This window comes from Alligator mississippiensis, chromosome 14, assembly GCF_030867095.1.
Source record: "Alligator mississippiensis isolate rAllMis1 chromosome 14, rAllMis1, whole genome shotgun sequence".
NCBI classification, from domain to species: domain Eukaryota; kingdom Metazoa; phylum Chordata; order Crocodylia; family Alligatoridae; genus Alligator; species Alligator mississippiensis.
In genome coordinates, this window is record NC_081837.1 from 18294801 (window position 1) to 18313226 (window position 18426).

General features: G+C 48.7%; 1 protein-coding gene across 1 annotated transcript; it reads left to right on the forward strand.

The window, feature by feature from the left end:
• Positions 1-12694: 12694 nt before the first annotated feature.
• LOC132244868 (uncharacterized) lies at positions 12695-17676 on the forward strand. Its single transcript, XM_059717532.1, has 2 exons — positions 12695-13024; positions 16324-17676. Exon 2 carries the CDS (start codon positions 16648-16650, stop codon positions 17674-17676), a length of 1029 nt encoding a protein of 342 aa, XP_059573515.1. The 5' UTR covers positions 12695-13024; positions 16324-16647.
• The last annotated feature ends 750 nt before the right edge of the window (positions 17677-18426 follow it).

The window sequence follows — 18426 nt, forward strand, 5'->3', positions numbered from 1 at the left end:
AACTCACCAGGAGCTGCTCTTCCCTTTGCCAAGCACTGTGGGGACAAAGCACATTTGTGTGCTCAGGGAGACTGACAGCACCATCCCACAAAACAGCCCTTCCCCAAACAGAGACTCGCGCAGAAGCAGGGACGGGCCCTGGGCTTCAGCCCCGAGCCCTGCACCGCACCCCAGGAACAGCCCGGTGCCCCCCAGTCCCACACCTACCGGGACAGGAGGACTGCTGCGTCCTGCTCCTGTTGAGCCAGGCGGGCCCTGAGTGCCTTCAGCTCCAGCTGCAGGAAACAAAAGCGTCTGAGTTAGAGAGGTCTCATGCCACTGCCCGTCTGTCTGTGCACGGAGCCACCTCTTGCCCCATCTGTCCCTCTGGCCCTGCCTTTGCCCTCCATCCCTCAGCCCAGGCCCAGGCTTGTCCCTCTGGTCCACACCTCCGTGCAGCCATCAGCCAGCGCACTTGGTCTCCTCACAGCCCCCAGCCCCGCTGGGACCCGCTCACCTGCTGCTGGTGGTACCCGCCGCGGGGCTTGTCCTCCTGGAGAAAGAAAGAGTGTCTGGGGCGATGGGCTCCCTCGGGCAGCAAGTTCCCATCTCCCCGTGATGCAGGGTTGGTGGCCCCCCGAGCCCCGGGGCCAGGCAGGGCTCCTAGAGCTGGGCCCGGGGATCCCAGGGGCTGGTTGTTACCCTGTGTCCCAGGTGAGTCCCCACCTCCAAGCTCCAGGTCCCCCCAGACACTCGTATTCGGGAAGGACTGTCCCTTTGATCGGGGGATGAGCCCACGACCCTCCCTTAGTCTTGGAGGGCCCCTGGAGTTGGTGGGAGACAGAGACTGTCCCCTGGGGTCCCATGTCCTGAATGGTGCTTGGAGGGGCACGGGGCACCTGGGGAGAGACCCCAACCTCACAGCTGCCCGTCTACTCCCTGGGCAGGGGAAAGACTCACGGCAGTGGCGGGGTGCGGCCACGTCTGGCCCCTCACCTCACTTGCCACCCGCACTGCTCCCGGCCCTGCGGGGAGACAAGAGGCCGCCCATCAGCTGGGCCCACGCTGCTGCAGGGCGCAGGGCGACCAGCCCCTCTGGGCCACAACGCGTGGGGGCACCTGCCAGGAGTCCTGCGTGCCACATGGGCAGGGCCTTCCTTCACAGGGGTCGGGTGGGAGTCTGTCCGGGGAGCAGGACCTTGTCCCCTCCCCATGCAACCACGCAAGTCCCTCCACTGCTCACGCCAGTCCCAAACTCACTGGGTGCAGGGTCCCTCCTCTCGTGTACTTGTGCAACAGAGGGGACTGATGGGTACCCCTTAATGGGGGGCAGTTTTCTTTTGGCCCACCCATCTGCGCCCAGGCTGGCATCTGGTGCTGAGAGGACATGAGGGCTGAGCGTCAGGCTTGGTGGGACTGAGCACCACTTTTAGGATGGGGATCCCAGAGCCCGTATGAGCGCCACCTTGCAAGGGAGCAGAGGGCAGCAGGGCCATGGCCAGGAGGAAGGCTCCCAGGGCTGGGGCATGGGCAGGGGCTGCAGGGCCAGGACCTGGCCCAGCATGAGGAGCCCATGGGGGCCAGTCCTGTTTCCCTTCCCCAGGGAACTTGCTGGTGAAGAGCAGGGGGCGACAGCTGGGGGGCGGGGGTGGCACAGGGTGGGGGCTGTCCAGATTGCACCTTGGACAGCGTGGGCTTAGCCTGCTAAACAAACCCTGCCGGGAGGGGAGGTCACACAGCCCTGTGGACTATCGTGCTGCCCAGCCCTTCTTGCTCCCATGGGGGCACGTGCCCAGGTCTCACCCAGGTTGCTGGAGCGCAGGTGCACGGGGGGCAGCTTCTCCCACTGGAGCATCTGCAAAGAAACACAGCCCTGAGCTGAAGGAGGGAAAGAGGAGCCAGACTGCCGAGAGCAGGGACGAGGCACGGGGCTGAGTGCTGGGCCCTTGTCCACCCTCAGCCCCTGCTCACAACTTGTCACATCTCCCAAAAGTCCCCGGGACGGACCTGTGCCGTGTCCCCAGGGCTGCCCCCATGGCTGAGTGAGAAAGGGCACTCATGTCTGCAACTGGTGCTCGCCTCCGACGCCCGGATAGGAGGATGGACTAAACCTAACTAATGCCTAAGGTACTACTAATCTAACTAAGAAACAAACAAACAACTAACTAACGAACTAATGAAATAACTAACTATTGAACTATCTAACGAACTAACAAACAACCTTTCAAGTAACAAACTACCTACCTAACGAACTAAGAAACTAACTAGCTAACAAACTAACAATCTAACTGGCTAACGAACTAAGAAACTACCTAAAGAACTAACAAACTACCCAACAAACTGCTAAACTATAGAACTAACTAACCAACAGAGATAAGGCACGAGGACGAGGAAGGGCAAGTGGCGCAGGCGAAGGGCAGGAGAGCACTGGGAGGAGCCGGTACCTGAGAGTGAGGCTGGGCATTGTGAAGTCACTGGGCACAACAGGTCTTTTGCCATGGCAACCAGGGGTCTCCCTCCCACCTGGGCAAGGTGCTGAGTGCGGAGGCTGTGGGCGCCTCTGGCCTGGCCTGGCCTGGGGGTGCTCCCGCCCCAGATGACCTGACCCCTGAAGTCTTTGGGCGCATTGTCTGTCCTTGTCCGTGTGGCCCAAGCAGTGACCGCCCTGGCTGGTCACTGCAGTGAGCGCCCTGGTGCAGGGGGTCCCGGTTAAACAGTAGCCCCCTCTGATCACTGCCCGGTGGGGTGGGGCTGGGAACACAGAGCCCAGCTCGGCCTCAGCCCCTTCTGCAAATCCAGAGTTACAATGGCCTCCGAACCCTCCACCCCTGCTTCTGTCGGAGAGAAATAGCTCCCATTCCTCTTGCCCCTGCTCAGATACAGCTCAGCTCCCCAGCACAGTGCGGTCACTAGGACTGGACTTTCCTGATGGTCCTCTTGCCCCACATTCACCCCCGCCACCAACAAGGGGACGGGGCGAACTCGTGCAGCTCAGGGGGACACTCCCTGGGCTCTGTTACTCCACATGGGGAAGGGGGAGCAGGGACGGGCATGCTCATAGTTGTGGCACAACCAAATCACCAACAGGACACTTGTGGGCTCCTCACATGAGCCCAAGTGCCAGGGATGGGCCCAACAATAGTGCTTACTCTATGGCATGGGTCCCAGGGATGAGGCACTCACTCAGACCTCCATGCCTTTGGGGTCTGTCCACGAGTCACTATTCGACTGAGACCGGGGAGTGGCAAACAGCTTGATCTTTATTGGGAACAGGATTCAGCAACTCACAAGCTCACAGCTTGCAGGGAGAACTACAACTACCCACCAGCACAAACCACACCTGCAGGGCATCACAGGGAGAGACTGGGTCATCCCACTGCTGGCCCCTTCAAGGGACCTCCCATATACCACATCCCCATCCTTTACTCAGGTAGCTCCCTCTTAGCTACTTAGATGTTCATCAGGCGCTACTTTAACTGGTGTGGAAGAAATCAAACTTCATGTTGTGGTTGTATAAGAATTGGCAGAGCCATCTAGGTTTATTTAAAACTATACAAGTGATCACAGGGAGAGTTCTCAAAGGAACTCTGACCTCTACAAATTTACAAGCGTATTTATACTTTAGACAGCGAGAAAAGATGCAGGTTCAGACAAAGCAACAGAAAGATGTTGCTCATTCGTTTGTCACACGTAAGCAATTTACTTATTTAGAAAAAAACACTATGTTTTGGGAACAGTTCTCAGCTTCTGGCTCGGCGGAAAGGAGGAGGTTAACATCTGCACACAGACAAAACAAGGCATGAAGGTTTCTCCTTATCTTAGAACATTTTAAAACACATAGCATCAGCGTCAGCACCTTTTTTCTTCTCTTTCTCTCTCTTCTTAGTCAAGTAAGAGGCCTGGTTAAACTTATTTCTACTTTCCCCCCTTTTGGGCCTTTTTGGCCCAACATATTAGATATTTATAGCCATGAGCCTTTTAACTTCTAATTTTTCTTTCTTTTTACCTTTTCACTATTTTAACATACATATCACAAAAGTCATCCAATTAAGGGAGAAAGCAATCATGGGCACCCCTGTCATTGTACTAGGAGGCAAGTGGGGACATACCCAACATTTAGAAACATTTAAATCCTTTGCATATGGATAAGACAGCTGAAGAAAAGCATTTTGGTGAGCATGCCAGTGTGGGAGTGATCTTTTTGACCTGTTTTGAAGTCTAGTCTGATTTACAAAGTTTCTTTTAGCTGCTGAGTTTTTAAGTTCATATAAGAGGATCCAAAAGGAAAGACTGAGAAGTACCCAAGTCACGACTAACCAACCCCACCTCGGGAACCAAGAACTAGGCAGAGGCCTTTTTCCTTTCCCGAAGGGCATAGTGGTGTCGTTGGGGTACATTTTCTTCATTCTGTAGTGGTAAATCCTCTTCTCTCTGTAGTGGCAATCCTCTTTGCCAGTAGGCGCTTGGCTCACTACTGGTCTTGAGCTCTCCTGTTGGCAGGCGCTAGGCTCACTACCGGTCTGTGGAGGCTGATTACAAGGTTGATATGGAGGAGACTCTAAGTCTAACAGGGCTGATGTTTTCTTAGTGTGTGAAGCATGGATCCACAGTTGGAGTCCTTGACACTTAATTGCAGTGTTGGCTGTCAGGAGTCCCTGGAATGGGCCTTTCCAGCGGGGTTCCACCGATGACTTCTGTTGATGGACTTTTACATGGACCCAGTCAGCAGGCAGGATGGAATGGCACGGCTCATCTGGTTCCTTGGGGAGAGTTGCTTGTACCTGTGAATGAAAAGCCTTAACACACTTCATTAGTGCCGTACAGTAGTCTAGAATAATATCATCAAGTAAATGTATATTGCAAAAGTGGGAGGCAACAGGTGGCGAGGCAGGGAGCCTCATGGGTCTTCCCATCAGGATTTCATGTGGGCTAAGTTTGGTGTTTCGATTGACAGTAGATCTCATACTCATAAGGGCTATGGGAAGTGCATCTGGCCATTTCAAGTGAGTCTCAGCACAAATTTTGGCCAGTTAATTTTTTTAAATGCCATTCTGGCGTTCCATTTGGCCCGAGGCCTGTGGATGGTACGGGCAATGAAAGTTCTGCTGGATTTGCAGGACTTTGCAGACTTCTTTCATTACCTGCCCAGTAAAATGAGTTCCTGTATCAGAGTTTATGGATAAAGGAATACCAAACCTTGGAATAAAGTCTCTGAGCAATTTTGCTCACAGTGATGGTATCAGCTTTTGAACATGGGTAGGCTTCTACCCATCCAGAGAACATACATACAATAACAAGACCATATTCATAAGAACAACATTGCTGCATTTGAATAAAATCTATTTGTAAATTTACAAACGGCCCCCAAGGTGGGGGATGTGCTGCTTTTTTGTTTTTACAGGTTTTCCCTAATTTTGGGCTTGACAAATAGGGCAGGTATAACAGTATTGTTGAGCCACAGATGAACAAGTTGGAGCAAACCAATCAAGCTTAACAGCTTCTATCATCCCCCCTTTGCTCACGTGTGCTATGCCATGGTGTATGCGAGCAAGATAGGGAAGAAGGACCGTTGGGGCAAACAGGCGGCCGTCCGGGGAGTGCCACAAGTGGTCAGGTTGTAACAAACACCCAGCCAGTCTCCACATATATTTTTCTGGTTCTGGAGCCTGATCTTGGAGGAGGGCAACATCATGAAGACTTGCCAATGGAGACTGGTTAGTTGAGACAGACAAAAACACAGGTGTAGCCTGAGGAGTGGAAATAGCCACAGCTTTGGCAGCCGAGTCTGCCAGAGCATTTTTACATGTAACATTATCATAAGGTTTGTGGTGAGCTTGGCGTTTAATAATAGCAACAGCAGAAGGTAACTGTAAAGCATTTAACAAGGCATTTACATATGGCCCATTACTAATTTTGGCACTTCTTGACATGAGGAAGCCTCGTTGCTTCCAAAGTTGACCATTATCATGTACAATACCAAAGGCATAGCGAGAATCAGTGTCAATATTAACAGAGGTACCAGAGGCTAGGGTGCAAGTCCTGGTAAGGGCCACAAGCTCAGCAACTTGAGCTGAATACACATTGGGCAAGTGATGGCTTTCTATAAAATCACATTGGGAACATAGTGCATATCCTCCAACAAGAGAACCTTTTGAGTTTCTTTGACATGACCCATCAACATAAAATACTAGATTTGGGTTTTGCAAGGGGGTGTCCTTTAGATCAGTGCGGGGCATTGTTAGGTGGGCAGTAACAACAATATAATCGTGGGGTTCACCATCTAAAGGAGTAGGCAACAAGGAGGCAGGGTTTAAAACAGGGCATCTAGTGAAAGTAATATTAGCAGCAGAAAGAAGCAAAATGTCACACTTAGTCAATCTAGTATTTGAAAGGTGTTGAGTTTCAGTTTTCAGTAAAAGGGCTGCTACAGCATGTGGGACAGCAACAGTAAGGGGAGAACCTAATACAAGGGTACAGGACAGTTCAACAGTAATAGCAGCTACAGCACGAAGACATGGAGGAAGTCCGGCTGCAACTGGGTCAAGAGCAGAGCTATAATAAACAATGGGACGGTGCTTGTCTCCATGTGCACAGCAAGTGCAAATCTGTCTTTTTCATGATAAAAAAGAATAAATGGTTTGGTATAATCAGGAAGGCCTAGGGCATGAGCTTGCGACAGAGCTTGTTTAATAGAGGCAAAAGCGGCTTCGGCTTTTGAAGTCCAGGGCAAAGGCTCAGAGGTATTAACAAGAGTCAGGTTTTGCACTGGCTTGACTATAGAGGCATAGCAGAAATATCATGACCCAAATAGTGGACACGAGGGAGACAAAGTTGTAGCTTTTCTTTAGATGCCTTATGGCCTTTTAGGGCAAGAAGGTGAGAAGAGTTAAAGAATCAGCTTTAGGGCGTTTAGGTTGTAGCCGCGTTGGTCTAAGGATATAGGCAGACAAGGTTCCTTGGGTGAATTTGATATCTTTTATTAGACCAACCCAAATGGTTGGAGAATAGTTATTAAGCAAGCTTTCTAAGACCGTGGGCCCATTATCCCGGACAAGCTTGGCAGATTGACTTCGCTAAACTTCCAAAGTCTGGTCGTTACCATTATCTGCTAGTATTGGTTGATAAACTAACTGGATGGGTGAAAGCGTACCCCACAAGAACGGCTACCGCATCCACAGTGACATGGGTACTACTCCATGAGATAATACCACGATTTCTGTTGCCTGAATCCATTGAGTCAGATCAAGAAAGTCATTTTGTGAAAAAAATAGTACAGGAAGTGTCCAAAGCTTTAGATTTTGCATGGAAACTCCATGCTCCATGGAGACCCCAGAGTTCAGGTCAGGTGGAGTGCATGAATAGAACACTGAAGGCTATGCTAACGAAAATCTGTATTGAGACTCATTTGAAATGGCCACAGACACTCCCACTGGCTTTAACTCGTATTCGTAGCACACCACATAGAGGGATTAAATTGTCACCTTTTAAATTAATGTTTGGTATGCCTCCCAGAGTCTTGCCAGCGGGGTGGAGGAAACAGGTTACTGTGGATTTGGGGAAATCCGAAATTTGAAAACATGTTATCGCCTTGCAGTCTGTTTTGTCTTCCCTACACAGGTTTGCTGCACCCTTCCAGAGCCTCCCGCTTGATGCACCGATCCACAACTTTAAACCGGGTGACCAGGTCCTGATACAGAAGTAAAAAAAAAATCCTCTTGCGGAAAGGTGGGAGAGACCCTACCAAGTGCTGCTGACTACACACACAGCTGTTCGCTTATCAAACAGCGATAAGTGGACCCATTGCTCGAGGGTAAAGCCTTTTCATCAGGAGGACACCAACTCCCAGGGTGTGGTCACTCCGGAAGCTGATAACACCCGAGAACAAGAAGCCAACAAATAAAAAAATAAACCTGCTGGAGATTTAAAGTTACGCTTGCAAAGATGTGGGCCCTAGTCTATTTGTTAAAGCTCTTGTTCCTTTTAGGTATATCAAACCCAGCTATTATGCCCACCTGTTGTAAATGTCCCCAAAACGGGGGTAAAACCCTCACTGAGGCTAACTACAAACTTGCAAAGTCTACAATACTTAGTGCCCTCCTGCACCCCATTTCCCGGTGCTGCCCGTGTCGAGAAATTATAATTCAATCCGGCGATACAACATCGCTGTGTATAAAGCCAGACCCAAAAATCTGGTCTGCAATTCTCAAAGATTGGCCTTCAAGCCTTCAACCTGTCAATAATATATAAAAACCTAAAGACACACCTACAAATACATGGGTAAAAAATTCATGGGTGGCCCTTCTTAAAGACTCAGCTCGGGCTCTAACTAACGAAAGTTGTCTTTTGTGCGCGCTTACTCCTGTTTCTAGTGATGAGAGAGTCCCTTTCTTGCCTATTCCCCTCAACAAAACTGATATAGTCTCAGATTAGAGTTTTAACCAGAATTTCTCTTTGCTATATAATGGTTCTGGGAGAATTATGGTGGCAAAAGTTACTGGATCTATTTGCATTTCCCAACACAAAAATAAATTTAAAATAAGACAGTCAAACTGCAAAAAAAATAAATTTCTAAAAAAATCACCCCCTGGGAGGATACATAGACATGCGCAAATGTCTCATATAACAATTTTAACAATTATAGCTGCCTATTGAGTAAGGAGTGGATTTCAGTTTGGGACATTAATTATACCCACTATCAAAATGATACCAAGGTGAATGGGAGTTCAACAAAAAGAAGCTCACTAACTCTAACTTTAAAGAGCTCTCGTTCCACCATCACAAATGAAGCCTGTGGGCTATGGTGGATTTGTGGGCGATGGGCATATAAACAGCTTCCCGCCAATTGGGCTGAGACTTGTTATTTGGGGGCTTTAATTCCGGGTGTTTGGATAACACAACCCAAAACTCATCGAGCCAAACAAAATACTGATGTTTCTTTTAAGGACATTACAGCAGGGGGAGGCCAAAAATAAAAAAAAATGATGAGTGGCCAGCAGAGAGAATCATTCAGTACTATGGTCCAACAACTTGGGAGCCAAACGTGGTTGGGAGAGAGCCCACATATTTGACAAATCGAATTATTAGACTCCAGGCCATAATAGAAATTATTACCAATAAAACTGCCGCAGCCCTGCGTCTGATTGGCAACCAGCTCACTCAACTACGTACTACGGTACTGCAAAACCGCTTAGCTCTTGACTACTTACTTGCAAGTGAGGGAGGGGTGTGCAGAAAGTTAAATTTATCAAATTGTTGTGTTGAAATTGATGATAATGATAAATTGATAAAGGCCTTAGCGGATAAAATGGAGGAGATAACACATGTCCCAGTCAAAACATAAAACGGGTGAAATTTTGATTGGTTTACATCCTGGCTCCCTAATTTTGGATGGTTAAAGGGAGCGTTCTTAAACTTTTGTCTGCTAATGTTGATACTTTGTTTGATTCCCTGTATTATACCCTACATCATGGCTCTCGTGAGACGAACAGTACAGTCGGTCGTCAACCAAGAGATGTTTGTGCATTATCAAAAGTTAGCCATAGCTGAAAATTATTAAAATTAGAGATAGAGAGCATCTTGAGGGGGGATAATTGTGGTAAAAATATAGCATAATCTATATTTTCCTGCTTTTATAATTGCTTCTGCATATTTTCATAATTGCTTTTGCTAAGGCATATATGCTAATGATAGATTTACGAGTAGCACAAAAAACTTCTGCAGACAGAGCCAGGAACAGATGCAATAAATAACTCCTTACGAGAGATAAGAGAAGAGGGGCAGGGAAGATGCTGAGGTGGAGAGACCAGACCCTGACCGAAGGATGACCGTGAGGGGCTTAAGAACTGCCCCTGGGAGGGGATTTAAGATGTAAATGAGACATGTATGTAAACCATCATAGAACATGTAACTGCTAGACATACGATGCAAGACGTAATGCTAAGTCTGCCAATAATTGCACGATACGTTGAAATCTATTGTTTACCTTGGCTATAAAAAGACGTTTCAGACCAAGTTTGTGGTCGACCTTGATCTGAGTGGCACAACTCCTGGGTCGGTCTGTTTCCAAACAAATAAATCTGAAATTGGACCTAGCCTGTGTGTGACTCTCTCCTGGGGTGGATTGGACAAGCCTCCAGGGGCACGAAACTAGCCGTTTGTACAACAGCATGACTGCAATTTTATAATCCTCTGCCTCTTCTGCAGCCTTTGTGACTGCAAGGTGTAATCGAAGCCTCTATTCCCATCTCCTCCAATCTGCCCAAGATTTCCAGTGAAGGAGGATGCTGGTGGAAGTTTGAAATGCTCCATGTTTTTCTTGGAATGAACGCTGCAATCCCCTTAATCAGGATGCCCGTGACTCGACCGAGAGACAGGTCACTTGTGACACCGTACAGTGTTTGCTGTATGCCACCGGGTCCCAGGGACAGGGGACTCGCTCAGACCTCCACGCCTTTGGGGCCCCATCCTCCAGTCACCATTCAGCAGAGACCAGTGGAGTGGTAGATGGCTTTATCTTGATTAGGAACAGGATTCATCAACTCACATGCTCACATCGTGCAGGTGTGGTAAAAATGTATCGTGATCCCTTATTCTCACTATACAGGGCCTCATAGCTGAACTGTGAGGTGTTTCTTTTTTCCTCCTGCAGTAGATAAGCAGTGTCATAATAAGAAACAGTCCAGGCCACGCTCGTTTTGAGATAAGTTTCAAGGTTTCTTGTTAGAGCACATAAATTTTGTAAACATCATACACGTTCATTACCCTAGAGTTACACCAAAACACAAGGTTACTAAGGGGCACACAGTTCAGAACCGCGCACGTGGCAGGCCTTTTTGCCGCAGTTCCGTTTTAGGACTACGCATGTACTAAACTTTGAAGAAAAATGTAACCAATTGCAAATTGCCACGCTGGAATCTATTGTTCATGTTAGCTATAAAAATGGAACCTCGGGCACGGCTCGGGGTCGACTTTGCTTTGAGCAGCTGAGCTCCCTTGTCGATCTGTTTGCAAACAATAAACTCGAGTTGGACCCAGCCTGAGTGTGTGACTCTCTCCTTGAGGTAAATTGGACAAGCCTCCGGGGGCACGAAACTAGCAGTTTGTGCAACACAGAGAGAACTACAACTCCCCACCACCACAAACCGCACCTGTGGTCCCACTATTGGCCCCTTGAAGGTACATATCATATACCACAAACAATGCTCGCATCCAAAGGGGTGTGATGGTGAAGCCTAAAGAGCTTGCCCAGGCTTCCCCAGCAGAGACGGGGAGGCCTGGCCAGGGACAGAGTGCACATGCCCTCTCATCTGTCCCGGCCTCCCCTGGCACACTACCTCTATGCAAATCCCAATTTGATCCTGCTCAAGGACCTGGCCTTGGGTGCTGGGGACCACGGCCCCAGGAGCTGAGCTTCCATGCTGGGCTCTGGGCTCCCTTCCTGCAGCACCATGACCACCCTGGTCAGGGCCCTGCTCGTCCTGGCCCTGCTCCCCCACAAGTGCTTGGGGCAGGACTGGGGCTGGCAGCAAGGGTAGAGTCAGGAACCCTGGTGCCCAGTGCCAGGTGGCCCAGAGCCAGGTTGGGGCAGGTGAGGGGGGCTCCTGGAGGCTGTGGGGAGAGATGTGCATCCCACGGACAACCCCCTGCTCCCCACAAGCAGTCCAACCCCAGCCCTGACCCTCCAGCCTCAGCTTAGGCCACACCACCCCTCTGGGCCACCTCTAGCCCCAGCTCCTTCTCCCACGGCCCAGCCCCTGCAGCTTCCCTGCCACCAGCACCCTCTGCCACTGAGGCTCTTTCCTGGGCCTGTCTCCAGGAGCGGGAGGTGCTGGACTGTGAGGGGACCTTGTGAAGGTCAAGTGAGGCAAATTCAGAGCCACAAACACCTGATATCTGCTGGCACCTTCTGGCCCCACCAAGGCTGGTGTGGTAAAAATGTCTCATGATCCCTTATGCAAGCTGCACAAGGCCTTACGGCTGAGTTGTGGGCTGCTTTTTCTCTTTTTTTTCCTCCTGCAATAGATAAGCAGTGTCATAATAAGAAACAGTCTAGGCAACGCTCGCTTTGTGATAAGGCTCAAGGCTTCTTGTTAGAACACATAGATTAATGCTTACTCTGCACATAAATTTTGTAAACATCATACTCGCTCATTGCCCTAGAGTTACACCAAGACATGAGGTTACTAAGGGGGGCCCACAGTTCAGAACTGCGCATGCGGCAGGCCTTTTGCCACAGTTCCGTTTTAGGACTACGCATGTGGTAAAAATATAGCATAATCTATATTTTCCTGCTTTTATAATTGCTTCTGCATATTTTCATAATTGCTTTTGCTAAGGCATATATGCTAATGATAGATTTACGAGTAGCACAAAAAACTTCTGCAGACAGAGCCAGGAACAGATGCAATAAATAACTCCTTACGAGAGATAAGAGAAGAGGGGCAGGGAAGATGCTGAGGTGGAGAGACCAGACCCTGACCGAAGGATGACCGCGAGGGGCTTAAGAACTGCCCCTGGGAGGGGATTTAAGATGTAAATGAGACATGTATGTAAACCGTCTTAGAACATGTAACTGCTAGACATACGATGCAAGACGTAATGCTAAGTCTGCCAATAACTGCACGATACGTTGAAATCTATTGTTTACCTTGGCTATAAAAAGACGTTTCAGACCAAGTTTGTGGTCGACCTTGATCTGAGTGGCACAACTCCTGGGTCGGTCTGTTTCCAAACAAATAAATCTGAAATTGGACCTAGCCTGTGTGTGACTCTCTCCTGGGGTGGATTGGACAAGCCTCCAGGGGCACGAAACTAGCCGTTTGTGCAACAATTTGGCGAGCCAGGCAGGAGAGGCTCTTGGCCTACCCTGGGGTCAACGACAGAAGCGGGAAAGGTGTCTGTGAAGTGCGCACCAGACTGATTTTGGAGTCTGTCACGGTCACTGGGAACGTGAGTCGGGACACCCAGGAGGTTAAAAGGCTCTCCACTGAATGAGTCACCCAGGCTGAGCAGGGTCCGAAGAGACGGTGCCAGGGTGTTGGCAGGAGTGAGTATTCGCTTTCCTTGTGTCATTTGAATAGTCTCTCGGGGATTTTGGAATTTTGGAACGTTCAGTATATAAGTCTGAACATTAGCCCTGGGGACTTTGTTTAGAGTGATTTTGTTTTAGTGTTCAGCAAATAGGTCCGAATATTGGTTGACACAATGGGTTCGGGTAGCTCCCGGGAAGAAAACTCTGCAACCGCTTTAGGATGCATGCTAAGGAACTTTAGTAAATTCAAAGGAAATTACGGAATAGAGATGTCAAAGGACAGATTGATTACTTTCTGTCAATTGGAATAGCCGTCGTTTGAAGTGGGGTGGCCGGATGTCAGTTCTTTTGATGTGAAGTTGGCTAATGCAGTGTTAGGTGTGATAACAAGGGACGGTCATTGGGATCAGTATCCGTATATAGATTGCTGGATGAGTGCTGTGATGAATCCCAGTCCCCCATGGATTCAGAAGTGTAAAGAAAAAATGTGTAAGATGTTATTGGCAAAAGACGCTGGGAGAAAGCCCCGAGTCCTCTCTGATTCTGATAGTGAGGGAGATCTGACTCATGGGTTAAGGCGCTGGGATGAGGCTAAAACACCACCGGACACAGACCAAACGGATCGGGAAGAGATAGCTGACACAAGCCGTTCTAAAAACACCTCCCCCATATGAGGAAAAAGCTGCAAAAGACTGAGGGGGGGACTAGAAAAACGCCTTTCAGAACTTGTAGAGATTGCATATAAAGTTTATGGGAATCGTGATCAGGTGGCAGAGAGGAGAGAGGAAAAGCGTGGACAAAGACAGATGGCAATGCTAGCAGCTGCCTTGGGCAAAAGCGCAGACATTGGCGGGCGATGGAAGGAGAAACCTGAGGGGGGGGAGAAGACTGGAAAAGGCCGACCTAAGCCTGACGAATGTGCATATTGCCGAGAGAAAGGAATACTGGAAGAGGGATTGCCCTAAGCTGAAGGACAAACGGAGGAAAGCTCAGCAGGGGGGCCGCCAGAAGCGGGTGGACTCCTCGGGGAAGATACTAGCTGAAGGAGACTGAAAAGCCCCCTTTAGCTAAAGAAAGCGGAAAGCATGTGACTGTAGAAGGTATAGAGGGAAGACGAACTAGATTGCCTGTATGCAAGCCCCTCCTCACAAAAATTGGGAATAATATGTTAGAGCATGCTTTTATCGTTTCACCCGCCTGTCCCGTAGCTCTCTTGGGGCGAGATCTACTAACAAAACTCCAAGCTGAAATCTTCTTCCGTGAGGATCAAATTGTGATGCAGCTACCCGTGAAGCAGGGTTCAAATTACCAAATAGTCCTCAGGGCAGCTGAAACTGTGTCAGAAGCCAAAGGAATTGAGATTTTAGAGAATGTTGATTCATGTGTGTGGGCAGATGGAACTCCTGCCCGGGCAAAATACGTAAATCCAGTCAAGATTCCTCTAAAGGAGGGAGAGGGTCCTGTGTGTGTGAGACAGTATTCGCTGAAGAAATCCACCCGCGCAGGTTTGAAGCCGCTGATTGAAAAATTCAAGCAGTATGGGTGGTTAATAAAGGGATCATCCCCCTTTAACACCCCGATCCTGGGTGTGCCCAAAGCAGATGGTGCCTCCTTCAGGTTAGTGCAAGACTTGAGAGCTGTAAACAAAAAGGTTTTAGTGAATTATCCTATGGTCCCAAATATACACCCCATGGGGTTCCCCAGATCCTCGGAGGAGAGGCAGGGAAATTCTTAAACCCCTCCAGACAATCCAGATATGAAATCTTTCTCCTATCTAATCCAGGCCTCACCTTCAAGCACACCACTGCTTTGAACCCAGCCACCCTGATACCAGAACCGGGACCTCCGTGCCATGATTGCTTAGAGGTATTGACTCAAACAGTACTAATCCGTCCTGACTTGACAGACGACCCACTCGAGAACCCAGAGGAGGAGTTCTTCGTAGATGGTTCAAGTAGTGTAATACATGGCGTGCGGCATACAGGGTGTGCTGTGGTAACCTTAACTGAGACTGTATGGAAAGAAAAACTCCCTGCAAACTGGTCAGCAAAGGCAGCGGAGCTCACTGCCCTGACACGTGCATTGGTATTAGGAAAAGACAAAAGAGTGAACATTTTTACAGATTCGCGCTATGCCTTTGCCACTGTACATGCCCATGGGTTGTTGTGGAAAGAACGTGGGTTCATCACGGCCTCTGGACAAAAGATTGCAAATGGGCCACAGATTGTAATGCTATTGGAAGCCCTCCGGCTACCGAAAGAGGTGGCCGTGGTGCATGTTAAAGCCCATGGCAAGGCTGCAGACGAGCGCCAGAGAAGGGGAAATGCGAAGGCTGACGTAGCAGCCAAAGAGGCAGCACAGATGGGAGGAGAGGCAGTGTTTCAGGGCTCGGCCCATGGGGTGCCCTTTTACTCAGAAGATTGTAAAGCAAAGTATGGCCCAGGATCAGATAAGCTAGCCGCAGAGCTCAAGGCTATTAAGAACCCTCAAGGATGGTGGATTGTACCCAGAGGAAAAGTATTAATACCTCGATGCTTATTGGGAGAGATACTCCACCGGTTACATTATACCACTCACATGGGGGGCAATGTGATGGGAGACTTGTTAACTCGTCAAATGGTGGCTCCAGGACTTTATTTGGAAGCCCAGAGAGTGGTCTCTCAGTGCCCGACCTGTCAAAAGGTAAACCCAAAATCTACAAGACCACCAGCCCCTATGGGAGGAAGACCGTGGGCCCATTATCCCAGACAAGCTTGGCAGATTGACTTCGCTGAACTTCCAAAGTCTGGTCGTTACCGTTATCTGCTAGTATTGGTTGATAAACTAACTGGATGGGTGAAAGCGTACCCCACAAGAATGGCTACCGCATCCACAGTGACACGGGTACTACTCCATGAGATAATACCGCGATTTCTGTTGCCTGGATCCATTGAGTCAGATCAAGGAAGTCATTTTGTGGGGAAAATAGTGCAGGAAGTGTCCAAAGCTTTAGATATCACATGGAAACTCCATGCTCCATGGAGACCCCAGAGTTCAGGTCAGGTGGAGTGCATGAATAGAACACTGAAGGCTATGCTAACGAAAATCTGTATTGAGACTCATTTGAAATGGCCGCAGGCACTCCCACTGGCTTTAACTCGTATTCGTAGCACACCACGTAGAGGGATTAAATTGTCACCTTTTGAATTAATGTTTGGTATGCCTCCCAGAGTCTTGCCAGCGGGGTGGAGGGAACAGGTTACTGTGGATTTGGGGAAATCCGAAATTTGAAAACATGTTATCGCCTTGCAGTCTGTTTTGTCTTCCCTACACAGGTTTGCTGCACCCTTCCAGAGCCTCCCGCTTGATGCACCGATCCACAACTTTAAACCGGGTGACCAGGTCCTGGTACAGAAGTGGAGAAAGAATCCTCTTGCGGAAAGGTGGGAGGGACCCTACCAGGTGCTGCTGACTACACACACAGCTCTTCGCTTATCAAACAGCGATAAGTGGACCCATTGCTCGAGGGTGAAGCCTTTTCATCAGGAGGACACCAACTCCCAGGGTGTGGTCACTCCGGAAGCTGATAACACCCGGGAACAAGAAGCCAACAAATGGAAAAGTGAACCTGCTGGAGATTTAAAGTTACGCTTGCAAAGATGTGGGCCCTAGTCTATTTGTTGAAGCTCTTGTCCCTTTTAGGTATATCAAACCCAGCTATTATGCCCACCTGTTGTAAGTGTCCCCAAAACGGGGGTGGAACCCTCACTGAGGCTAACTACAAACTTTCAAAGTCTACAATACTTAGTGCCCTCCTGCACCCCATTTCCCGGTGCTGCCCGTGTCGAGAAATTATAATTCAATCCGGCGATACAACACCGCTGTGTGTAAAGCCAGACCCAGAAATCTGGTCTGCAATTCTCAAAGATTGGCCTTCAAGCCTTCAACCTGTCAATAATATATGGGAACCTAAAGGCACACCTACAAATACATGGGTGGGAAATTCATGGGTGGCCCTTCTGAAAGACTCAGCTCGGGCTCTAACTAACGAAAGTTGTCTTTTGTGCGCACTTACTCCTGTTTCTAGTGATGAGAGAGTCCCTTTCTTGCCTATCCCCCTCAATAGAACTGGTATAGTCTCAGATTGGGGTTTTAACCGGAATTTCTCTTTGCGATATAATGGTTCTGGGAGAATTATGGTGGCAAAAGTTACTGGATCTATTTGCATTTCCCAACACGGAAGTGGATTTAAAGTGGGACAGTCAAGGTGCAAGGAAACATGGATTTCTAAGGAAATCGCCCCCTGGGAAGGTGCATGGACATGCGCAAATGTCTCATATAACAATTTTGACAATTGTAACTGCCTATTGAGTAAGGAGTGGATTTCAGTTTGGGGCATTAATTGTACCCACTATCGAAATGGTACCAAGGTGAATGGGAGTTCAACAAAAAGAAGCTCACTAACTCTAACTTTAAAGAGCTCTCGTTCCACCATCACAAATGAAGCCTGTGGGCTATGGTGGATTTGTGGGCGATGGGCATATAAACAGCTTCCCGCCAATTGGGCTGAGACTTGTTATTTGGGGGCTTTAATTCCGGGTGTTTGGATAACACAACCCAAAACTCATCGAGCCAAACAAAATACTGATGTTTCTTTTAAGGACATTACAGCAGGGGGAGCCTTCTGACCATAATGCTCTGTGAGTAGTTCAAAATTATCCTGAGATCTGGCCACTTCAATTTACAAGGGATGGGGAGAAATGAGAGATGGGCTAAAGGTGAGCAACACAAATGATAAAAGGAAGGCAACTTAGATGAGGAAAAGTTGAAAGAAATGGGCATATTTTTCTTGCCGAAAAAGATGAGTAAGGTGGGGGTATGATAACAGTCTTCAAATATTTGAAGTGCTACCCTAAAGAGGAGGGAGAAGAACTTTCTCCCACAGTGCAGAGAGTAGGGAAGGTAGCCATGACTTTAAAGTGCAGCAAATTAGTTTAGAGTGTGTATCAGGAAAATACTTCCTAGTGGAACAGACTGCCTAGTGATGTTGTGGAATCTCCTTCATAGGAAGTGCTCAGGAAGGGTTAGATGAGCGCCGGCTGAGGAGTAGCAATGCCTGGATTACGTTCTGAAGGGAATCCCAGGTGATCCACACACACATCTCTCTGGGACCACGAGAATGTCTCTGCAGTCCAGAGCAGATAAAAACTGAAGATGATGTTCAGCACTAGGAGAATGAAGCAAAGCTCCACAACCAGATTGGCTGGGAAAAGGGATTAAAGGAGACAGTATACGTTTATGGAATAGCAAGATAAAAATGAGTTTCCAGTTAGAGCAGGGCTGATCATTATTTGGGCTGGAGGGCCACTTCAGGAGTTTTGGTGAGCTGCTGAGGGCCATGGTGGGGGGGTGTGGACTTGGACCCCCATCACACTGTC

Coding starts and splice junctions, on each gene's coding strand:
- LOC132244868 (XM_059717532.1), top strand. CDS start 16,648: ATGTGGGCCCTAGTCTATTTGTTGAAGCTCTTGTCCCTTTTAGGTATA.